Source organism: Lycorma delicatula, chromosome 6 (assembly GCF_047948215.1).
Source record: "Lycorma delicatula isolate Av1 chromosome 6, ASM4794821v1, whole genome shotgun sequence".
NCBI classification, from domain to species: Eukaryota; Metazoa; Arthropoda; class Insecta; order Hemiptera; family Fulgoridae; genus Lycorma; species Lycorma delicatula.
In genome coordinates, this window is record NC_134460.1 from 3,498,430 (window position 1) to 3,521,156 (window position 22,727).

Sequence of the window (22,727 nt, forward strand, 5' to 3'; positions counted from 1 at the left end):
TTATTAATTTGTAGAGTTAATACTAGTTAACTAGTTAGTTTTAACAACTAAAAATATTCATTTTTAAATTAATCTGGTACCTGATTATGTGCAATTGAGTTTTTAGGTTAGTAATGCCCATCAGATCAGTGCTAAAAAAACTATTTTTTTTTTGAACTTGGCAAAAATCTCTTAAAGAAAATGCCAGAAACCTTTTTAAATGTAATCTACAAATATAAAACTTAACAGGCTAAAATCTTATGTCCTGTTTATGAAAATACTGCATTGTCCATTTTGAATATATGTATCTTCAAACTCACCTGCATGTAATCATTATTAATCAGGTAATAATAAACAGTGATTTATGCTTTAACATCAAAAAACATTTTTATTGCTTATCAAAGTTTAGAAAGCATAAAGACATAGATGCGTAGTTCTAGCTAGGGTTTTTGAATTAGTGTTGACATTGCTAATAGTCCAGTGGAGGAAATAGTTTGCAGCAACTGGACATAATCAGTTGCATGAAGCCAGTTAGAAGTGCCACAATCCATAATAATGGAAACCCTATCCTGTGCTTTAACTGACCTTTCTAAACTTTGATGAATGTTATTTATTTTAATTATATAACTTTTTTTTTGGAAAAAAATTTATTATTACTTATTTTATATTTATATTTGTTTGCTGTTATAGTAATTAAAGCTGTTTTTTTTTTTTTGTGTAGGTAAAATACATGCTTATGTAATGAAAGTTTTTTCAAAGTAATTGTAGGTTTTGAGAATTATGACCTTTCTCTCTCTCTCTCTCTATATATATATATATATATATATATAGAGAGAGAGAGAGAGAGAGAGATATTTTAACATATATACATATGAGGTGCGACAATAAAGTAATGAGACTGATTTTTCTTTGCAAGAATAAGTGAACTGCAGCTTGCGTTCACTTATTACAGCACAACTCACGACTGAGCAGTTGCATCAATGTGCCGCTTGGACTAGAAGTAGCTTATAGACCAAGGTCAAAGATGGTGTGCCTACGCAAGCTGCAGGGTTGCCACATTTTGCAAAGAAAAATCAGCTAATTTACTGTCGCACCTTGTGTATATGTATATATTATTATTATTATAATCTTTTACAACTGCGTAGTATTACTTTAATCTGACCATTATCCAAGTCTCTTTGATGGGACTGTTTGGGCCTTGTGGTCCTCCCAGTACTTTTTCATATGTTTCGATCTTTATGTTCTTTCTAGTGTTGAAAATGTTTATGTTGTGAAGTTTTTTCTTGTGAGTGTGAAGTGAGTGATTTTTTTCTTGATTTTCTTGTTTAATTTTATCTTATCTGTGGTGTCTGTTGGTATGAGACCAATTTCATTCAGATCCTCTCTTATTTCTCTGACCCAACTGCATCTTGTATTGGTGTTTATCGAGTCGAGTTTCAGAATTTTTAATCTTGCATCCTCATGATATGTCCAAAGAATCCTAGTTTCCTCGTACACATGGTATCAGTGATGGGTTTTAACTCTTTGTGCACGACTTTGTCCTCCAGAATCCACCACTGCCTGCCTTTCTGGTACTTTTTATTGATACAGGTTCTTCCAATTCTTCTCAATTTTAATCTGGAGTCTGCCTGTCTTTGATTGTTCATTTGGTTGGAAGAGTGTTTCTGCTACATAAGTGGCTTCTGGTTTTATAACTGTGTTGTAGTGTCTTATTTTTGCATTTATTGATAGGCATTTTTTATTGTATTAATTTTAATTTTTGGGTTTAGCTAGTTTGTTTCTTCTTATTTGGATCGAGGTTTTTTTCGTTTAGGTTGTTTGTTACTATTTCTGTGAGGTATTTAGATTTGGTTACTATTTTGATTTTATTACCATTTATATTTACTTCTAGGCGTGTTGTTTTTTGGGGCATAATTTCTGTCTTTTTGAATGAAATTTCAGGGCCAATTTTATTTACAATGTTTTAAATTCTAATATCTGTGATATAGCTTCATCATTGTCATTTGGTAGCAGTACCAAGTTATTGGTGAAACCAAGACGGTTGTTTGTTTTGATTTTTCGGCCTGTCTTTACTTTTGCAGAGATTTTTTTTAGCTATTCCCTCATTACCATTTCTGGAACACAGTTGAATAATAGCAGTAAAACCCCCATCACCTTGGCCTAATTCTCTTTTGATCTCAAAAGGTTCCAAAAGCTCGTCTCTGAAATTTACCTTTGACTTAGTGTTTGTGAGGGTCAGTTTTGTCATGTTTATTAATTTCATATGTATTCCAAGGTGTCTTAGAATTTGTAGTAGGGTTTCTGTGTGGATACAGTCATTACCTTTCTTGAAACTTACAGATGTTATTACCATGTCTCTTGTTTCTTTTCCTGTTATTATTAGCTTTCTTTTCTTGTTAATCCATTATTAGCTTGAGATTCATGATCTGAGGTTCAGGGTCTGAAGCCTCCCTGGTATTCTCCTCGTTCTTTCTCAAGTTGTGGACTGATTCTGTTGAGGATGATTCTTGAAAGAACTTTGTATGTTGGGTCTAGGAGTGTGATTCACCTGTAATTGTTAAGCTCTGTTTTATCCCCTTTTTTGTGTAGCAGATGGATGAGGGCTGTTGTGCAGTGTTGTGGTAGTTCTTCTTTGATGCAGATGTTGATAAGCTGTTGATGAAGGGAAATTTTGCTGATCTTACTGCATGTTTCCAGATTTCTACAAAAACTCATCTTCTCCTGCTGCTTTGTAATTCTTCATCTCCCCCAGTGCTTGGTAGATTTCGTTTAACGTGGGAAGGTTGATGTTTTCTGGAGGTGTTATTGTTGTGGTATTGGTGTTAAAGTTAAAGAATTCTGCTGGTTCTTCGCAATTTAGGAGTTTGTTGAAATGCTTAGCTAGGATTTTCATGTTATCTTTATTATTATGGGCCAATTTACTGTTTTCATTCTTTATTAGTAGCGTTGGGGGTTTGTATTTTTGGTGCTGATATTTGAAGACTGTTTTGTAATAGTCTTTTTACTTGTGTGTTATTGAATTCTTCTATAGACTTCAGAGTGTCTTTATGTTGTTGTCTTTTTATTCTCCTTAGGATTCAGGTGGTTTCTTTTCTCTGTTTTACTATATTTTGGAAGGATGTTTCTGATTTTAGCGATTGGTGAAATAACCATGCTTGATGTCTTTTTCCACTGTTTTGCCACATTTGCTGTTACACCATTGGTGTTTTTTTACGTGATTTTATTGGGGCTAATTCTTCTGCAATGTTGTTGACTAGATTTTTGAGTTATCTGTGACTTATTTTTTTCATTGCTTTTTGGTAATTCCCATTTTTGATTAGCGGGGTTCATTTTTCTTTTAGTTTTACGGGCTTGGTTTTGTTACTTTCTTTGGGAGTAAATTTAATTTTAATTTTGAGTGCATAGTGATCTCAGTCTGTGTCTACTCCTCAGATAACTTTTACTTTTTATAGATCTCCTTGTGGTGGTGTTTGTCCATGAAGATATGGTCTAGATACCATTCTCCTTTAATGTAGTTCGGGGTTGTTTACAGATTTTAAGTTTATGAGGTTTCCTCTTGAAATATGTGGATTTCAAGATTAGGTTGTAGTTTCTGCAGAGATTGATGAGTCTCTGTCCATTTTTGTTTGTTTTCTTTTAGATGGGCCATTTCCCAATGATGTCGTGGCATCTCTTTCTCTGCGTAGTTGAGCATTGAAGTCTCTGATTAATTGTTTAACATTTTTTTTGGGGGATGTTATTTATTATCAGGTCAAGTAGATACCAGAACTTTTCTGGTTATTTACGGTCTTTTGGAGAGTTATGTTTATTATTTGTGGTTGCATGGGAGTTTATTATAGTGTAGATGCTTATTAGATGCTTTTAGGGTGATTCTTGGGGATTGACACCTGAATTCTTAAATGGGAGTTTATTATTTTGAGGCTGACTAAAAACCTGTTCCAAACTGTGGAACATTTTTCATCGCTCTTCTCAGGTATACTTTTGTAGATTCTATATCCCTGAGATTCCATGGTGTCCCGGTCAGTGTTTCTTATTTCCTGCAGACCCATAATGAGAATTTTTTGTTGGTCCATTAGGCCAGTTATTTTTAGTTTACCAGTCTGCAGAAGCAAGTTTACATTCTGTGTTGAAATGTAGGTGATTTGCTTCGGTTTGATTTTGAACTTTGAATTTTTCTTTTTTGTGTGTATAGTGCTGGGGCATTCCATGCTTCCGAACACATGTTATCTTTTAAGTGGCAGCCCATTGTATCTGAATGCTGCCCCCTTTTCTGAATTCTGGTGTTGCTTGGTTCTGCTAATGGAATATTTTTTAAAAGACCTTTCGTGGTTGACTGTCAAGGGGTCACCTGTAGCGGGACTAGGTCCCAAGTTACAACTCTAGATGTGAGCTAGTGAGGGGTGATTTGATTATAAATGAAGCTGTGAAGTTTGTTTAGATTCAATTCATCAGTCAAATTTCTCCTATTTGTTCTGGATGTATCCAGGTCCGCCTAGTGGAGACTCAATCCGACTTTTTTCAACGTTGTTTGTTATTTTGAAGAAAAGTTACAAAGTCTGATCTTAAAAATTATACACACACATATATATATATATATATATATATATATATATATATGTATAACAACACTGAATGTGTTATCTGAAAATATCATACATGGCCTTTAAAATCAGTTGCAGACTAATTTTAACAAACTTGAAAAGAAAGAAATTGAAAAATTTGTTACGTAATTCTGGGTGTGTATGTAAAAAGGTTTTTTGGAACAGGAACAGTGTGAAGGAGAAAAAATAACAAGAATATTCTGTAGTAATGGAAGTTAAATTATGCAAGTCAAATCATCAAAATTGACCTGTAAGGTCTGTTGCGAAAATGTAGTGACTTTTATACATTTTGAATTCATCAAGTAATCTTTTGTAAATATTAAAAAAAATTTTTCTACGTATTTTTTTCCACGTATTTGGCTGCTACGTGTGTCTTTACAATACTAGCTAGACCTGCAAGCTTTTAAATTTTGATAAAAGAGATTGAAAACTAGTATTTAAGTATATGAAATGAGTTTCCAGAAGATCTTTTTTAAAATGTGATCTTGACTCCTATGTTAGTGGTGATACAAGTGAGACTGTTGCCAATCTAACGATAATACCATCAGTACTGATGAAGGAGCTGAATAATAGTTTATTTTATAAAAAAAAAGTCTCTAAAGATTTATTGTTTCATCATGGTAAACAATGAATGGAAAATTTGTTTTTGATTTTATGTCAGTGTGTGATAGTAAAGAGTTAATTAATTTTACAGCAGTAATCATTGTATTTTAAATACTATAGAAGAAATAACCTATAATATTATTATCTTTATTATTATTATTTTCTGTAATTTAGTTCATATTTTATGAAATTTAGATGTGTATTCTGTATATAATATAAAAATATTATATTTCAAATTCTATTAATGAAAATCTCTTAGTGCAAACTGTTGAGGTAAGACATACCTTACCTTAAATTTATCATTAAGTACTTTGGTGGGATCCCGGATCCTCAGTCATGATTGAATTATTTAATTAATTAATTAATCGATTTAATATATTAAATTAATTATTGAATGACTGAGGATGCAGGATCTTGCTATTGAATCATGATGATTCAGCGGTCAATGTTGAATTATTTAATTAATTGTTGAATTAATTAAACATATTTAAATTAATTGGTGAATGACTGACGATGCGGAATCCCACGAAAGGGCTATTGTATTAAAATTAAGGTTATATATTTTTCTTATCTTAATTTTCTGTACTAGGTGGTTTATATTAATAGAATTTGAAATTAAATTTAACACTATAGAGGAATAATATGAATCTTAAAAAGATTAATTTCAGTAAAATAATAATAAAAATAATATTGTTGTATGTTACGAAATTTATTTGTGATAACTTTTTCTTCTTTTTTTTACATTTTCAGTTTACGTCTTGGTGTGACTGGTCACCATACGGAAGAACAGTTAATAAAGTTGGATGAACAGTGTCTCAGCAGTCATTATAAGGTTGGCATTATGTATTGTCGAGCCAATCAAAGTACGGAAGAGGAAATGTACAATAACCAAGATCCTGGTCCTGCTTTTCTTGAGTTCCTCGACACTATTGGCCAAAAAGTTAGATTAAAAGGCTTTGACAAATACAAAGCCGGTTTAGATAATAAGAGTACGTTTTATTTTATAATATTAAAAAATTCTTTATATAAAATGGGAGTAAATTGTTTATTTATTATTAAATGACTTTATCTTAAATTATCAACATCTTTTCTGGTATTTATGTTTTGTCTTGGTTCGTCTGGTAGATGTGATGTTTTTATTTAACTACAGTCCATCCACTCATCCAAACAAAAAAAAAAATATATTTTACTATTTTAGGTTAACTGGTTTTACAGACTGCTTGGATTTATGTATCAATGTACTAAGTGGAACATTAGAATGTTATAATCATGTTGAGTATTGTGTTACTAAAATTTATTTACATAACGAATAAAAAATTAATTCATTATTGTGCATAAGCCTGTGCTTTGCTATGTAAACTGAACTGTTTTCTAAATAACATGGTATTGTTTCCCAAATGTGTAGTTTCTTAATTTTGCAATTAATTATAGAATATTTAATTTTTTCTTGGCTGTCTGTGAAAGATCATTGCAATCTTAGATCTCGTTGATTTTATGTGAATTAAGGGGATTTTATTATAAGTAATAATACCGATCTATATAATACTGTCTTTGCTAATTCTGTTTTTGTATATAACTTTGAAGTACATTTCTCTACTTTTCTACCCCCTAAAAAAAACAAGCAAATTATTCATCATACAAAGGAGATTTTTCGCTGAAAATTTTATTAGTTTAAATACACTAGACCTTAAAATATTACATAAAACTGATAATAATAATACAGCTTGATCACATTTATTCTTATTTTAAAGAAAAACTATCATATTCATAATAGTACATAGTAGATTTTGCATTCTTTCTAGGTTAGCTGATTTATTAAAAAAAAATTCAGATTGTTATTAGTTCAATTTATTAAGCACCACTCTTAAACCATCTTTTTAATCTATAGCAGTTGGCCATAATATAAAGTATGCTGTTTTTGATTTGAAGTTTATATAGTACTGAAAGTCAAAATGACATGACTGCCGATACAAATTTTTTTTTTTTTTGCTTCTTTTTTTGCATTCATTGTTAATTAGTCAAATCCCACTTTTAATTAGGTAATTTTATCATCTTGTCGAATATTATGAATAATTTTACTTTCCCTATTACTAATATAATTTTCATCTGTTTTATTATTTCACTGACATTTAGTTTTTCTTGGCTGTTTTTATTAACCGCTTGTTCTTTTGATTTTATGTATTCATTATTTATTTGTTGTTTAGTTCTATTATTGAAAGCACTTTTATTCCATAAGTAATAGCCAACCAAATTTTTACAGCACTAACAAGTGATCTGAAAATACAAATCGTACTTTACAAACAATTTGGGAAACTGAAATTTTTGGGGACTATTTCCGAGTTTTATTTTTCAGAGTAATATCTATACACAGTACTCAGATTTTTTCTTTAAAAAATTGTTTTCTATCGTGTTGAGATTCAAACCGGTAGAATTTTGATAATGGGGTTGGACTGTAAATGATGCTGAATAAATTTACTGTTTATTTTAATTATTAATTAAATAATTAATTTTATCGTTTTCTTTTTACAGCTGATTCTACAGGGCTTTACTCTGTTTATGCCCAGTATCAAGATTGTGAAATTATGTTTCATGTCTCTACATACCTTCCATTTACACCAAATAATAGGCAACAGGTAGTTAAATTTTCCTTATTTATTTCTTTGGAATTAGAAGTACTGAATTTTGTTGCATTATTTTACATCTATTTTTTTGACAAAGTTTATAAAAAAAATCCAAAGTGTGTGAATTATAAGAGCTTTTATCTAACGCTTTCCCTAGGAAATCAAAAACTAAGTATGAGGGTGAATCAAATTTAAACGGTAATTTTGCTATTCTACACAGCAAGCAGTTCTGAGCTGGATGGCGAAGTAGAGGACGGGGGTTAATGATTGGTGTGTTAGAGAGAGGAAACCATCTTGGTTAGTTCCTCTGCTGCTCTGTTCTGTTGTCAGTACAGCTGTGAATGAGCAAGAGGTTCTGTTGTCTGTTGCACAACAGAACCTCTTACTTAAACCTTTTAACTCGTTTAAAGGTACAGTTTGGGGATGTTACTCAGAACTGAGTATATAAGTGGGCCAGAGAATTTAAGGGCGGGCTAGAAAGTGTAGAAAATGAAAGTCATGATTGACGCTCAAGGTCAAGTCTCAAAGCTAACGATGTCGTCAGAGAGATTATCGAAAGTGATCGCTGGTTCACTGTTGAAGAAATCATGTCAGAAATGGGTGTCGGCTAATGGAAGCGCTCAATCCATTATCATTGACCATCTTGGCTTTAGAAAAATTTTGCTCGATGCGTTCCAAGGTTGTTGACAAAAAATCAAAAACAGGTCAGGTTGGAGATCTACGAGAGACTTATGAATCTATTTTGGCAAGAAGGTGATGATTTTTTTTAGGCTCATCGTCACATGTGATGAGACATGGGTCCATCATTACACTCTGGAGTCAAAAATGGCGAGTAAGGAACGGTGAAGGAAGATTGAGGGCTGCCCAGTGAAGGCCACAAAACCAGTCTGCCAGCCAGAAAAGTTCTTGCAATGATTTTTTTTTAATTCAAGGGGAGTTTTACTCATTGATTTTCTCCACAATCAATGAGTGGTGAATGGGACTTATTATTACCAGGTGCTGCAGTCAACAAAAGCCGCCTACCGAAACTAAAGAACAGAGCATGCTCATCAGAGATGTCATCCTTCTCCATGACAATGCCAGCCCGCACGCTGCAATTTTGACAAGGGATAAATTGGAAAAAATGCACTCAGAAACCCTCAACCACCTTCCCTACAGTTCAGATTTGTCCTTCCTTTGACTATTTCTTGTTTTTTCTCGTGAAAGAATCACTTGAAGGGGAACGATTCGAAAACAATGAAGATGTCAAGGATCGCATGCACAATTGGCTGATGACTTTCCTCAAAGTTTTTATGAACAAGGAATATTGAAGCTTCCAAATTGTTGGCAAAAGTTTTTAGATAGTGCAGGAGATTAAATAGAGAAAAAAAGAAAGTGTGAATTGTGTAAACCAGTGAAAGATTTTTAATTAAAAACCGATTACATATTATGAATAATTATTTTTAATAATAATTACTTTACTGAAGGACAAGTGAATCATGTAAAATGGTAGACATTTCAAATTAATTTAATTCCTTATACTTGCATTTTTACCACATTAAAATTTTAAATGTATACTCAACAAACAATATTATCAGAAGCCTTTGTTTTAGAATTGGTGTTGACTGCACCCAAGACATATTACTCTTTCTTCCATCTAACACATTTGAGAAGCACACTTTTTTGTCCTTTGTTTTTCTTTAGGTTCTATTTTGTTTATTGTTTTACTTTATGACTTATCCAGAAAACTATGTGTTTGTTCAATTTTGATGATTTGTGAAAAATCATTAGATTTATTCTGTTACATTTGAATTACGAAATGAAAAATTACTTTTTCTAAATAGTCTCTTGATAAAATTCTGAGTTAAGAGGCAATTTGTTTTATTAATCTTATATTAATATATTTAGCATATTCTTCAGTGAACTGTATTACATGTACTTTAGATGCTGCTGTAAAATTTTGTATTTAAATTTACTTGAATTCATACTTATTTAATATTATTTTTTATGATACGATTATTATTTTTACAAGCAATATGACTTATATTTAAGAATTCAGTGAGACTATCCAATATTTTTTTTTTTGTTTACTGGTAATGTTGAAAGACTATTTATAAACTAGAACACAGAGTATTATATCAGATTGGAGGTCTCTGAATTGATTTTTTATTAAGTGGTGTTTTAATAGATTGACTGTGTAATCAGCACACTAAGTTATCTGTAAGAAATTTATTTATTTAGTATGTCTGTTATTGTTTATTTAGTATGGTTGTTTATTTGATATATTAAATAGTTTTTACTTATAGATTAATAGTAAAAGAATAAATACTGCCTAGAATCAGGTTAATATGATGTGTTATATATAATATATTGAGATGAAACAGTGCATGCTGTTATACTTGTTAAGTTTTTTTATGTATTGTTTGTATCATATTTCTAGTTTTTTAAACTTGTGTTTTGAATTAATTTTTTATTTTGTGTCTGCAGTTACTGAGAAAGCGACATATAGGTAATGATATTGTAACAATAGTCTTCCAGGAGCCAGGTGCCCATCCTTTTACACCAAAGAATATTCGTTCTCAATTTCAGCATGTTTTTATTGTTGTTAGAGCTGTGAATCCATGCACTGAAAATACCCACTACAGGTAGTATGCTTATTTTACTATATTAAATTGCTTAAATTTTAATCAATTAAAAGAAAGTATTATTATTAATTCACAAACTTTATAAGTTTTTTAATTTTAAAATCAATTTTATTGTATTTTATTATTGATTTTTTAATTTTATTTTACGGTAGTTATAATATTATATAACAAGCTGTTGTTATAAGTAAGCATGATATCATTATGTTTTTTAACCTGCATTCATTGTATTTGTGAGTCCCAAATAAGCACAGCCCAAAATAATTTATGGACCTGACAAAAATTAAACAGATTATCAATAAAAATCCAAATTGTTGATTATAATAACATCAGTGTTTAAAATGGTAGATTTAATTTATTTCCTTTCATTTCATCCTTTAAATGAAACTAAACGATAGTGTAGTGTATTCTTTTGGTGGGTAAAAAATAAGCCTTTGTGTCTAAACTGAAGAATCAGACTTTTACATTCTGTTTATTATAAAACAATAACTTGCAGTGCTAGGGTGATTCTGACATTTAGCGCTTACTTTTTCTTCACCGAAGGCCAATGATGCAGTACCTAGCCGGACCGAGAAGTTATACTTTAACCCTGTCAACTCCTTGGTAATATTTCCTGGCTCTCAATTCCTTTATTGGTTTCAAATTTATCCTTTCCTGGTCATCCAAGGAAGTAACAGGCTCCATTTAAACCAATTCATGAATGAGGAATGCACCTACCTAAAAGGATCCCAGTTCAGGAAAGTTATGCGTTAGATTGGGCATAATTTTTATTAGAGTGAGACACTGTACACAGTTCAAGTCCATTTATCCGTATTAACCAAAAATTCAGAATATCTAGAATGAACAATAAAATATTAAAATTATAATCTACATGAAAACTGAGGAAGTATGGTTACAAGTCATTCACTTTATTTTTGTCATAGATAAATTTGTTCAATTGCAAGAGAAAATAAAACAGCTTATACAGCTGTTTTAAAAAAATGTACTTAAAAAATACTATATGTAGAAATACTTATGGCATTTAATTTATTTTTTGCTAGATACTAGTACCACACTGACACGACTTTGTTCTTTCGTTTTATGAATTTCTGATTTGTAGATTAGACGTATAAAAATTTTATTTTTTTTTGTTGCTTTGGTCATTAGACACTAAAAAGTGCCACCAACATGTAGTAATCTGAACCCATTATTACTAACTTCAGTGATCTGTAGTAACTGTTTCATTGAATCTGGCTTTGGCTGTTGCAATTTTAACTTAGTTTGCGCCCTTCAAGTTTCAGAATGCCTGTGCCCTGGGATGTTCAGCTGTTGTAGAATTATTAGTTTGTAAGAAATATTTGGATATTATACAAAATATTTAAACATAGAACATGTGAAACGCCTTAAAATAAGTACAATTTTTTTTTTTATTACACATATCATTGTTTTCATTTTTTAAATGAAGTTTCTTAAGAAAATGATGTTTTTATTAAATTATCCTGCAGAAAACTTGTAAGCTGGGCTATCTAAAATCAGTCTGTCATCACCATTTATTTAAAGTGCTAGAGTTCTGTTTACAATCCTGTCAACTAATTAGCTTTTTTGTTGTATTATTTGCAATCAAATGTTTGGCAAACATTGATAAAGTTGCTCTTTCGTTATCTAGGGCAATGTATTAATCTCCTTCAGCGACTCACATTTGGTAATTCTTTCAGGTCAAAAGCAATATTCCCTTTTTGCAGTTAAAGTCATAGATCTAATTTAATTACTTAATATTCTTACCATTCCATTGTTTACTCTCTAACCAAATGGCTCTGATGCTGCTTTAATGGTTTCATCTTCCAGATATAATACAGTACTATATATAAGTACAGTACTGCAAAATTTTATTTTCTAAATGCATTTTTCTTGGTTTATCAGTCACAAAAATAAAGGTTTGATCATTGACAGACTAATAATGGTTTGATCATTGTATGTAGGTTTACATCATTTATGATCATTGTAGCTAGATTTTATTTATTATAAATTAATTTATTATTCAGTTAAAATATTCTACCCGATAACACTATTTTAATATTTTAACATTCTTATAAAAAAAAAGTTGTAATTTGTATTCAGTGTTGCAGTAACCAGATCAAAAGAAGTTCCAGTGTTTGGTCCACCGATTCCAGAAGGTGCTACATTTCCAAAATCAAAATCATTTGCTGATTTTCTTTTAGCTAAAGGTTTGTTATTAGATTAATTTATTCACATTTCTGTTTTCATATAAACAATTTAATATTGTTTTTAATTTTGTTTTTTTTTAACTCGCAATGTTTTTTCTCATGTTTGTCCTCAAACCTTGCATCCTTAATTTAACATACTTCCTGACATTGCCGATTAATGAAATTTTGCACATTTACTAAGGTCAGGTGACTATACAATATTCCACAATTACTTTTGCAAACATTCCCTCCGTACAGGGTTAAATTAAGGTTGCGAGTGTAAAATATTTGTTAATTGAAAATTTGTTTGATATTTTATAAATATGTTAAAAATTCCATTATATGATGTTATCTTTTGAAATCCAAATTAACCTACTAATTAAACTCGTGCAACGTACGATAATAATTTGATTAAAGTACGACTAAAAACTATAAAGCTAGTTTTTAAAAAAATTAAAAAATTTTTGTAATATTATTCTTTGAATCGGTTTTATTTTCCACTGATTTTATATTTTATTCACTTATTAATGTTCACTTATTAATATTTTTTTTGTTTTGGGTGTATTATTTGCACATTGTGTTAAGTTTTGAGGTAAATAGATAACATCTGAAAATTATGCTGCCTTACTGCTATCTTGATCAAATTGCTATATGTAGTTGTATTTAATATTACAATATAAAGTTTTATTTATTTTTGATTTATTGGTGAAGGATATTCCTTGCATTCCATAAAGATTGTTACTTTTGGTTTAATCTTTTTTAGATGTTTTTTAATGATGTTAATGAAATGCCTTAAGTAAATTCAGTTTTGTATAAAATTAACTGGAAATTATTTTTACTAAGATTATAGAGACACCATCTTCTGCAAAATTATAACCATACAAAAGGTTAACTTTAACCTTTTAAATTGTTAACATTCAGTTTGTATAATCAATAAGCAAGTGAAGAATATAAATGAACTTCAGTAAATGTTAAAAAAAAATATTAACAATTGGCATTTCTGTTTTCTGTACAGCTCTACAATAAGGTACTGAGCAGTAAAATATAATTTAGCAGGAGTATGCTTGTTGCAGCTAAAATCTTTTTTTATTTAAATGTTTCTAGTAAAATATTTATTTTTTAAATTGCAGTGATCAATGCAGAAAATGCTGCTCACCGTTCTGAGAAATTCGCCACTATGGCAACTAGAACAAGGCAGGAATATTTAAAAGATCTTGTTACAAATTATTCAACTAGTACACTCGTTGAAAGTGCACAAAAATTTTGTAAGTATTTGTATGTGTTATAAATAAAGTTATTAATTTTACCTTAATTTGTATAAATTTTTATTTAGTTGTGATATTTATATTTAATTACCTTCTTTTACTGAAATTGAATTGTTACCTTTATGCTTGTATTAATAAGATAATAATATTTATTTGTTGATCTATATCTATCTATTCAATAGTAATTTTATTTTAATGTTTTCAAATTTTTGGGTGCAGAATTATGGTAATCCCTGAGAATAATCCCTAATAGTTATATATAAAGGATAAATATATTTATTCTGAGCATTTTTTTGTTATTTTTATAGATAAAAAGATATTCAAAGAGCTTGACTTAAAATTTGCTTTTATTTTATATAAATTGAAAGAAAAATTGACTTAAAACAAAAGAACACATTTAAAAGCAAATTGTACTTTTCTTCATTAAAGAAACGTTTTACTGGTTTTGAACCTCAGTGGTGAGAAATGATTGAATATGATTTTAGGAAAATTAAAAGAAGAGTAGGTAGTAGATAATGCAAAATGTATGATAAATAGAACAGAACATGATAGATGACAAACTGGGATAAAAATAATTAAAATTTTGTAAACATATTGTTATGAGTTTGTTTTCTCTTATATGATTGAAAAATGATGAGTTGAATTTAATTTTCATTAATGCCTTTTTGTATAAACAATTACACACAAACGAAAATAAAATTGAAACTAAAGATGGAAAGCTTTAAACAAAAGTCTGATCAAAATCCGTTATATGCCTACAACACTTCCGTTATATAAAATTTAGAAGTATAAAACTAAATTATACTTAATTTAGATTATGTATTAATTTAGATTATGTATAATTACTAAATTATACATAATCTGTGTACGCAACTCAATACGATAAACCTTATATAGTATAACTTATTGCATATAATTTTTATTTTTAATGTTAATCAGATGAGGTTAGCGAACGAAGCAAGCGTAGTTGTTTGATTAGATTATGTTGATTCTATGTAGTAACTAATTGCGCACATATACCCTTTTTTTCTTACCCCTGCATTGGACCTTCAGTTAAGCATTACCCGATACAGGGAGTGTCCTTTTACTCAAATGATCCTTCCCACCTATCAGCTGTGAGTCCAGCATGGCAGGTCAGGTTGCTGGTTGGATATTTTATTTTTCCTTGCCCGCTCTAATGGGATGCACCATTTCTGGCTTCTCCCACCGGTTTTGGGTCTTTTCAAGTCTTTCCCATCACTCTCCATCAGTCAGTGGGGGTCCTCACAGCTTAGGGTATTCAGAGTCTCCTTACTTCCTCGTTGCCGCCCATCCAAGCAAGCCTGACAAACGGCAGCTCTGTAGGGGGCTGTCTTTCTCTCCCTCACCCCTTTACCTTTACATTGGAGTACCCCAGTACATACTTGGAAATAGCCTCCAATTTCTATACTCCAGAAAACATGCTCCATTGTAATAGTGCCCATTATGTTTTCACTCCTTCTCTTCCCCGTCCACCTTAGGCAGGAAAAAATCATGAATACGTCCAGCATCCTTTTTTTGAATTATTCCACCTATTCTGCCAATCTGCCATCATTCCTCTATACGCCACATCCTTGTTCTCACCCCTGCTGATTTTCATCCTCATGCTAGATAATTGTTGCACCAGAGGGATTCCCACTGCAATGAAAATAGCTTCACTTGAAACCAACGAATAAGCTGCTGCTGCCCTGAGAGCCATCTGTCTCTGGACCCCCTTAAGGGATCAAATGTTCCTGTCAACGTCCAGGGCTGTCCCCTAGACTGGTACAGCGAACAGCAAGATTGAATTTGCTAGATGTACATATAGCCTTCTCTTTGATGATCGGGGGCCTGATTTGTTTGCTATGAATTTACTAGGTTCTTAACCATCATCTCTGCTTTTGTGCACATTTCCTTCACATGTACCGAAAAGTTTCTTCTTTGATCTAACCAAATGCCTAGGTATTTGATTTTAGCCTCCAATCGCACAGGGTAACCTTCCACATCTATTGGTTTCTCCCTGATTATCTGTCTTCCAGTCATAGGAGTAAACTGTGTTTTTTCATGAGATAACGTCAACCTGTTATCTATTATTCAGCTGTTAATTATATCAATGGCCGTGTTTTCTCTAGCAGCCACATCCTCTTCACGCCTCGCCGACACCATGAGGACAAGGTCATCAGTGAAGGCAATGGGAGCAATCCCTGCAGGATAGTCTAGCCTTAATACCCTATCGCAGACCAGACTCCAAACAAGGGGGCCCAAGACAGAGCCCTGGGTCACCCTGCATGTGGCTCTATATCTAGTCTGTTTCCTGTCCACATAATATATTAGCTCCCTATCCTCAAGATACTTTTGCACCATTCTTCTTAAATAATTTGCAACCCCTCTTTCTCTGAGCACTTGAAAAATTACCTCTCACTGGAGAGAACTAAACGTGTTTTTGACGTCTAGAAAAATAATCATTGCCACTTACCTGGTAAGCCAAGTGCCTGTTACTGCTTTATCTATTATTCTCATCACCTGGCCTGCTGCCTCAGTGGTGGATCTATATTTTTGGAAGCCATATTGGTGCTTGCTCAAACCTCCTTTATTCTTTATATCCAGTCTAAGCCTGGCCTCCAGCATCCGCTCAAGAAGCTTGCAAATATTATTTATGTGACTAATTAGTCTATATCCATCTGGGGAATTCTCAGCTCCAGATTTTTTGGTAAATATCACCCTCATTTCTTTCCAAGATGTGGATATATATTTGTCAAGCAGCAGTCCATTCATGACTCCTCTTCGGTACCCTTTCGGTACCTTTTCAACTAGTATTCGCACAATCTCAGCTGGTATGCCTTCTGGTCCTGGGCTTTTTCTTATCTGCATCTTTCTGCCTGCCTTGGTAAGATCACACATTGTGAACAACTCCATGTCATCTGCTGCTATCTCCTCTCTATGGGGATCATCACATTGTGGAAAATGCAAGGCCATCGCCTCCCTCACCTTACACTCCAGTCAGCAGAAGAAGTCTCCTCCCGAGTCTTCTGATGACCAGTTGAAATCCTCTTCCTCATGAGTCATGGTTGATACTGTCTCATAAACTCTTCCAACACATCTTTTTAGCACTTTTAATGGCTGCTTTATATATTGTTCTAGCCGTGACACAATTGAGCTGAGCATTATCCCAATAAGGAGCATTTCTCTTTGCTGAGCGTTGATATGCCCTTCATGTTTCCATGCTTGCTTTCGAAGGATTTCTATCACCTCCATCCACCAATATGCATGTTTATTTGCCATTTTAGGGACCAACACACCTTATTTTTCACATCATTCTGGACTATTGTCACCAACTCTGTTGGGGATATCATCCCTGCCAGTTTAGCTTGTATTCTTTCACTAAATTGGATGCATCCTTTTTTGGATACCATCATTCTTGGTAAGGTGAGACAACCAACAATTGTCTTAGTTTCATAGACTATGTACAAGTGGTCTGAAAGACTCTCAGTCTCCAGAGTTGCACAGTTCACATAGTTGTTGATTCTCTCCATAGGTACAAATACCTGATCAATTGCAGAATGGGAGGCCCTTCTCTGAAAGGTCGCCCCATCACCATTAATACATACCAACCCTAGCGCATCACTCTGTCGCTAAGGTATTGGCTTCGTATGCTGTTTACCTCCTTGGAGAATTCAGGATTTTTAGTGTTGAAGTCTCCAGCAGTTAGTATGTTTTCCCCCTGTGGAGTGTAATTTCTTCAGCAAGTTCATCCACAAAGTTTGTAAAGTCGACAATATCAGAATTGGGTGAGTGATAATATGAAAAAGCTACTGTGGTGCCCAAATCAGCCCACACAAAGCCTTAATCTGCTCCACTTTTAACAACAGGAATACCAGGCACTAGAAAACCTATCACTGCCACTAAGGAGTGGTCTACTAGCTATGCAGGCCCCGAGGTCATCAACACATTTGGTTCTGACAATATGATAATATCGACACGCTCTGTCACCGCAGTGTCCCAACAGAGGTCTTGCACTAGTCTATTTCTTCCTGTATCAATCTGTAAATATTTCATTTTGGGGCCTCACATTTTTCCGTCTTGCCCTCCTTACCACAAATCATGCAGTTAGCGGGCACCTTGTACTGGGCACGCTTGTGTCCAGGTTTGCCACAGTTAAGACACAAGTTTGACTGATCCACCCCTTTACAATTAAAGCCAACACATATTCGACGCAACTGCAGCGGAAGCACCTTTCTTCCCACTCTCTTAATCTGAATTTGGCAGTGTACCCATCCTATGCGTACTCTTTGGTCTATTAACTTCTTTGTTTCTCTCATGTTGGTGATAACTGTTGCATTTTTAGACTGACCAAATGCCGGCCAGATAGTTGTAATTTTAAAGTCATCTGTAGTGCCCACAAACCTGCAAGATAGCATGGTGTACTTCTCGTTCTGTTGTATTCTGCTCGACGTCTCATGTGGACGACAGTTTTATGACCGCCTTTCACCTTAAAAATGTCTTGTAGATCCATGGTTTTAGCTCTTAACATGGACTGAGATTCTTCCACTTTTTGTGTGTCTTTTATTCTAATGCACAATTCTTCCGTAAGGCCTTTCCTTAAAGACAACACTTCTCAAGCTTCGTGTTTCATTACTTTCACAAGGTCTGCATACGATTTTCCATTGGCCTTGACTACAGCTCTCCTGCTGTCCTTCACCGCAGGTGTCATTTTTCTACTTTCCTACTTATTAGCAACATGCTCTCCCTCTTGTCCTGGCAAGACGTTAACTCTGGTTTTGTCTTCGGCCCCTTGATATAAATAACTCAATATTTTCTTAAGCACTGCACCAAATTTGTTGCCACTATAGTCAAAGTTAGTGCTTCAGCTTCCTCCCTTATCTTCCTCAGAGCTACCAGAATGTTTCTTAGGGTCACCTCTTCCCCATCTGTAGATTAGGAAAAAACCGTGTAAGTTCTGTTAATAGATTTATCTAGCCCCATCACCATTATATCTTCTTTTGTTACCGTACCTGGTTTTATGATATTTCTTATCATGGAATCTGCCATAGTACCTTTCCTCTCTTGGGTATCGATAAGATCACGAAGTTATCGAATATCTTCTTCTGTCTCAGTATCATCCACTATCTGAATACTCTTTGTTAGCTGAGTCGGCCATCTTTGCATCACCAATTTAATAAATTCCTCATCGGTTAGTTGTTTGTTTAACAATTTTCTGTTCTCTTTATTTCCCTCAGTTTGGGTCACCTGCATTGTTGTTGAGAGAGCTGGCAAGACTTCTAGTAATTTCTTAAATCCATTGTAGATTTCAGTAAGATCTATCTCATGCTGACCTATATAGTTACATAGACCTGAACCTATATTCTGCTTCAACTTAATCAACAAGAATCCTAGCTGATCTTGACCTATATAGTTACATAGACCAGAACCCATATTCTGCTTCAGCCTAATCAACAAGAGTCCTAGCTGATTTGTCAACTCTTCCATACTCCTCGGTAGTGGTTCTTCTTCTTCTGAGAACTTAGGCCAGTGCTTAGAATCCATTTTCTTAGATTCAGTCATCTCTGAAGTAGATGGCATCATTATCTCCATGCTGGGAAGCGATTTTAATCTCCATCTTCTCAGATTGATCCCGTCTTGCTCAGACCATCAGTACCTTGTAGGGGGTCAAAATCTGATTGCTTTTACACCTCACTTGCCATTTTCTAGGGAGGGCTCTTTTGGGGGTGGTTGGGTATAAGTAAAATATATTTGACCAAAAATCGACTCAAAATTTTTTGGGTGGTTAAAAGAAGGGAAATGTCAGGTTTTGGCAAGAATCAGAAGGAATTGATTGGGGAAGGAAGGAATGTAGTAGTAGAAAAATACATAGAAAGTTGTAAAGAGTTTCCTCTTATACTCTACACAGGACTTAGAAAAAACACATTTAGGCTTCTTCGTGGCTAATGTATCAGTCTCATGTTTTTATCAGTTGCATGGCCAATCCATCCTCTTGGGAGATGTTCATTTAGATAATTTTCAGTCTCCCTGTGTGCTGAGAAAACAACGCACCATCTGGTAGTACGAGAATGAAGTTCTCAGTATCTTCCTTGACTTACATTAGACATTATTCAGTTAACATGTGGAGATAAATTCCTATAGTTGCTGTGTGTCTGTGAGAAAATAAACAGGCCATATATGTTTCATAGGAAATAGCACATTTACATTTTACGCAAATCGTATATATATTGTTACCATATATATGCCTAATTTAATATCGGCAGGCGATAACGGTAGCAACAATGTGAGTGGGGTGAACAGTGTACGGACACGCTAATACAAGCATCACTCCCACAGCGCAGTTCTCCCACCATAGTGGCGCTGCAGCCCCATCACTTTCAGGCTCCAATAAAAGAGTGTGCATGAGAGTGAATTTCAAATTCATTGTCGACCACCACCTGGAGAAGTTGGAAGAAAAGGTTCCCTGGCCAGCTCAATGTGGGACCTCCTGGTGGTTGTCAACATGCCCGCTGGAGGAGCAGGCCTGGCTGGCCCGCCGAGGGAGTCGCTGAATGCGGATGCTACCTTCCTGCTCCAGCTCCAGCTTGCCGGTCTTCAATTGCCCTGGCTGGCGGACTCAGCCACAGGAGCTGTCCCAGCGTGGGATTGCTTAGTGAGAACCGCTTTGGCTACGCCGGTGAAGGACAACCAACGCCGACCCGATACTGCGGGGCTCTGGGGGTCACCACTGCCATGCTGTAGTGGGGACCCAACTGCCGCTGAGGGAAAGCCCGGTTGGACTTCAATGGACGAGCTACAACTCCCAGACTTCGCCGGAGACCAGCTTCCAGACCCAACAGCTCTTCTCAGAGCTAACGCTAAAAAACGGCCCTTTTCAGGGCCATCGCAAGGTTATGAATTACATGCCATCAAAGCTATTTAGTGACAATATATATATATATATATATATATTGCATAGTTTTCTGTTTTCCATATTCATACATCTGTATTAATCAACTGATAATTAATTTGAAACATTCACTCTTTACCAAAAATTAGGGTAGGCATGAGAAACCATTTTCTTCAACATGATCGTGCATGTTCACAGAGAAATATTTATCTTAAGATTCTATTCTAATATATTATATTGCCACATTGATTAATGAATATTAATATTCGTTAGAATTTTGCTTTAATGATATATAATTTAATAAACTTTTTAATTAGATTTAAATACCTATGATAATTGTATTTTGTTAGACGTAAAAAATTAGTTATTAAAAAACTACAAGGTATGTAAAACTCATTTTCTATATTTTATGTTATAGAAATATAGTGATGTTATTGACTACTTCTGACTAATTTGTTATGTTATTCTTACATTTTTGTAGCTATGCTGTCATTTAGCAGTAAAAAGAAAGAGCGATGGAGACCAAGATTTCTACCAGATGCAACTCAGAGAGGTGCTATTTGCTGGCAGGTCTTATTAGATGATTCAAGCCAAGCCACACTAGTCGAATGTTTCCTTGCCATTTCTGCAGATTCACTTGTTTTGATTGAAGAAAGTTCAAGGGAAATAGTTTTTGTTACTCCTTGTAAGTCTGTTCTCGGTTGGGCTACACAAACTAACAGGTAATCTTCAAACTGTTATTAATGGTCATTCATTTGCAATAGTTTCCCTGGTGAAAGAAGTAGAAGGTACATTAAAAATAAAAAGCCAAGGGTTTTTTTAGCATTCCTAGATCTATTTCAGTAAAAGTGTGAGTGTAAAACTATAAAACTTGTATATACAGTGACTACTAATTTGAATAAAAGTTTGAAATAATATGCTTTCCTAAATTGTAGGTGTACTAATTACAATTTAACATTAATTATTGGTTTTTTACTTCATTGTATGAAGTAAAGGAAGTATTGTGATTGCAAAAATTTTGGTTTTCTGATTTCAATGAAAATATCCATTATGACTAGTTTTGGCGTAATGTCTGTACGTATGTATTTCGCATCACTCAAAAACAATTTGCTGTAGAATATTGAAATTTTGGATTTGGGACTGTTTAACATCTAATTGTGTACCTCCCCTTTTGATTGCAATTGATTGGACCAAAAGTTTCCAAAAAAGTCCAAAATCAAACAAATTTGAATTTTGGACTTTTTCTTTACTACAGTAATAAGCCCTCATTGAGTGAGAGCTTTTCAATGATATATCATAAGTGGTAATGGGTTCCAGATTTCAGCCAAATGAAATATTTAGATCTTATAAGAGGATGGCACATCGATACGAATCCAACTTCATATGCATATATTTATTTTTAGCTTTTTAATTTAAATGTATTGATTTATTTATAATTATTAACCTATGATTATAAAAAAAAATGTACATTAAATAATAATTCAATAATAACAATAAAAAGAAAAAATAAGAAAAAATTGCAGAAGTTGTTAATGAAATATAATTTTGTGTACTTTTAATTTTAAATGAATTTGTGTATGTAATTTATTAGGTGTACAAGAAAGTTATGTGGTGTCCGCATCAGATTTAAAAAAAAAAATGCTTACTTGAAGAATTATTTAGAAGTTGTTAATGAAAAAATCTATACTGTGTTCTTTCCCAAATAGATTTTATGAATATACTTTGTAATGCTAAGTATAAAATTTTTGTTAAGGATGACCTGCTGACATAAGTATATAATTATAGTAAATATATAAAAAAACCACTTACAACAAATGAATTTGATGCATTCAAGCGCTTTCAGAATTAATTTCCATCCTCAGGAACTCACATTATTTGTCATATTTGTAACAATAATTAAAACTTCACATGTTAATAGTATGAAAGTTCTGATATTTGTGTAGTTATAACAGTTGGTCATCGTATATT

The 22,727-nt window shown here is 33.1% G+C and overlaps 1 protein-coding gene across 1 annotated transcript in view; it reads left to right on the forward strand.

Annotated features, from left to right (window-relative positions):
* Positions 1-22,727, forward strand: part of LOC142326644 (signal-induced proliferation-associated 1-like protein 2) — a 370,917-nt gene that overhangs the window by 305,611 nt on the left and 42,579 nt on the right. The window contains exons 8-13 of the mRNA XM_075369241.1: positions 5,934-6,172; positions 7,713-7,816; positions 10,271-10,428; positions 12,523-12,629; positions 13,739-13,873; positions 21,241-21,481. Coding sequence (XP_075225356.1) covers positions 5,934-6,172; positions 7,713-7,816; positions 10,271-10,428; positions 12,523-12,629; positions 13,739-13,873; positions 21,241-21,481 — 984 coding nt within the window. The remainder of the gene's footprint in view (positions 1-5,933; positions 6,173-7,712; positions 7,817-10,270; positions 10,429-12,522; positions 12,630-13,738; positions 13,874-21,240; positions 21,482-22,727) is intronic.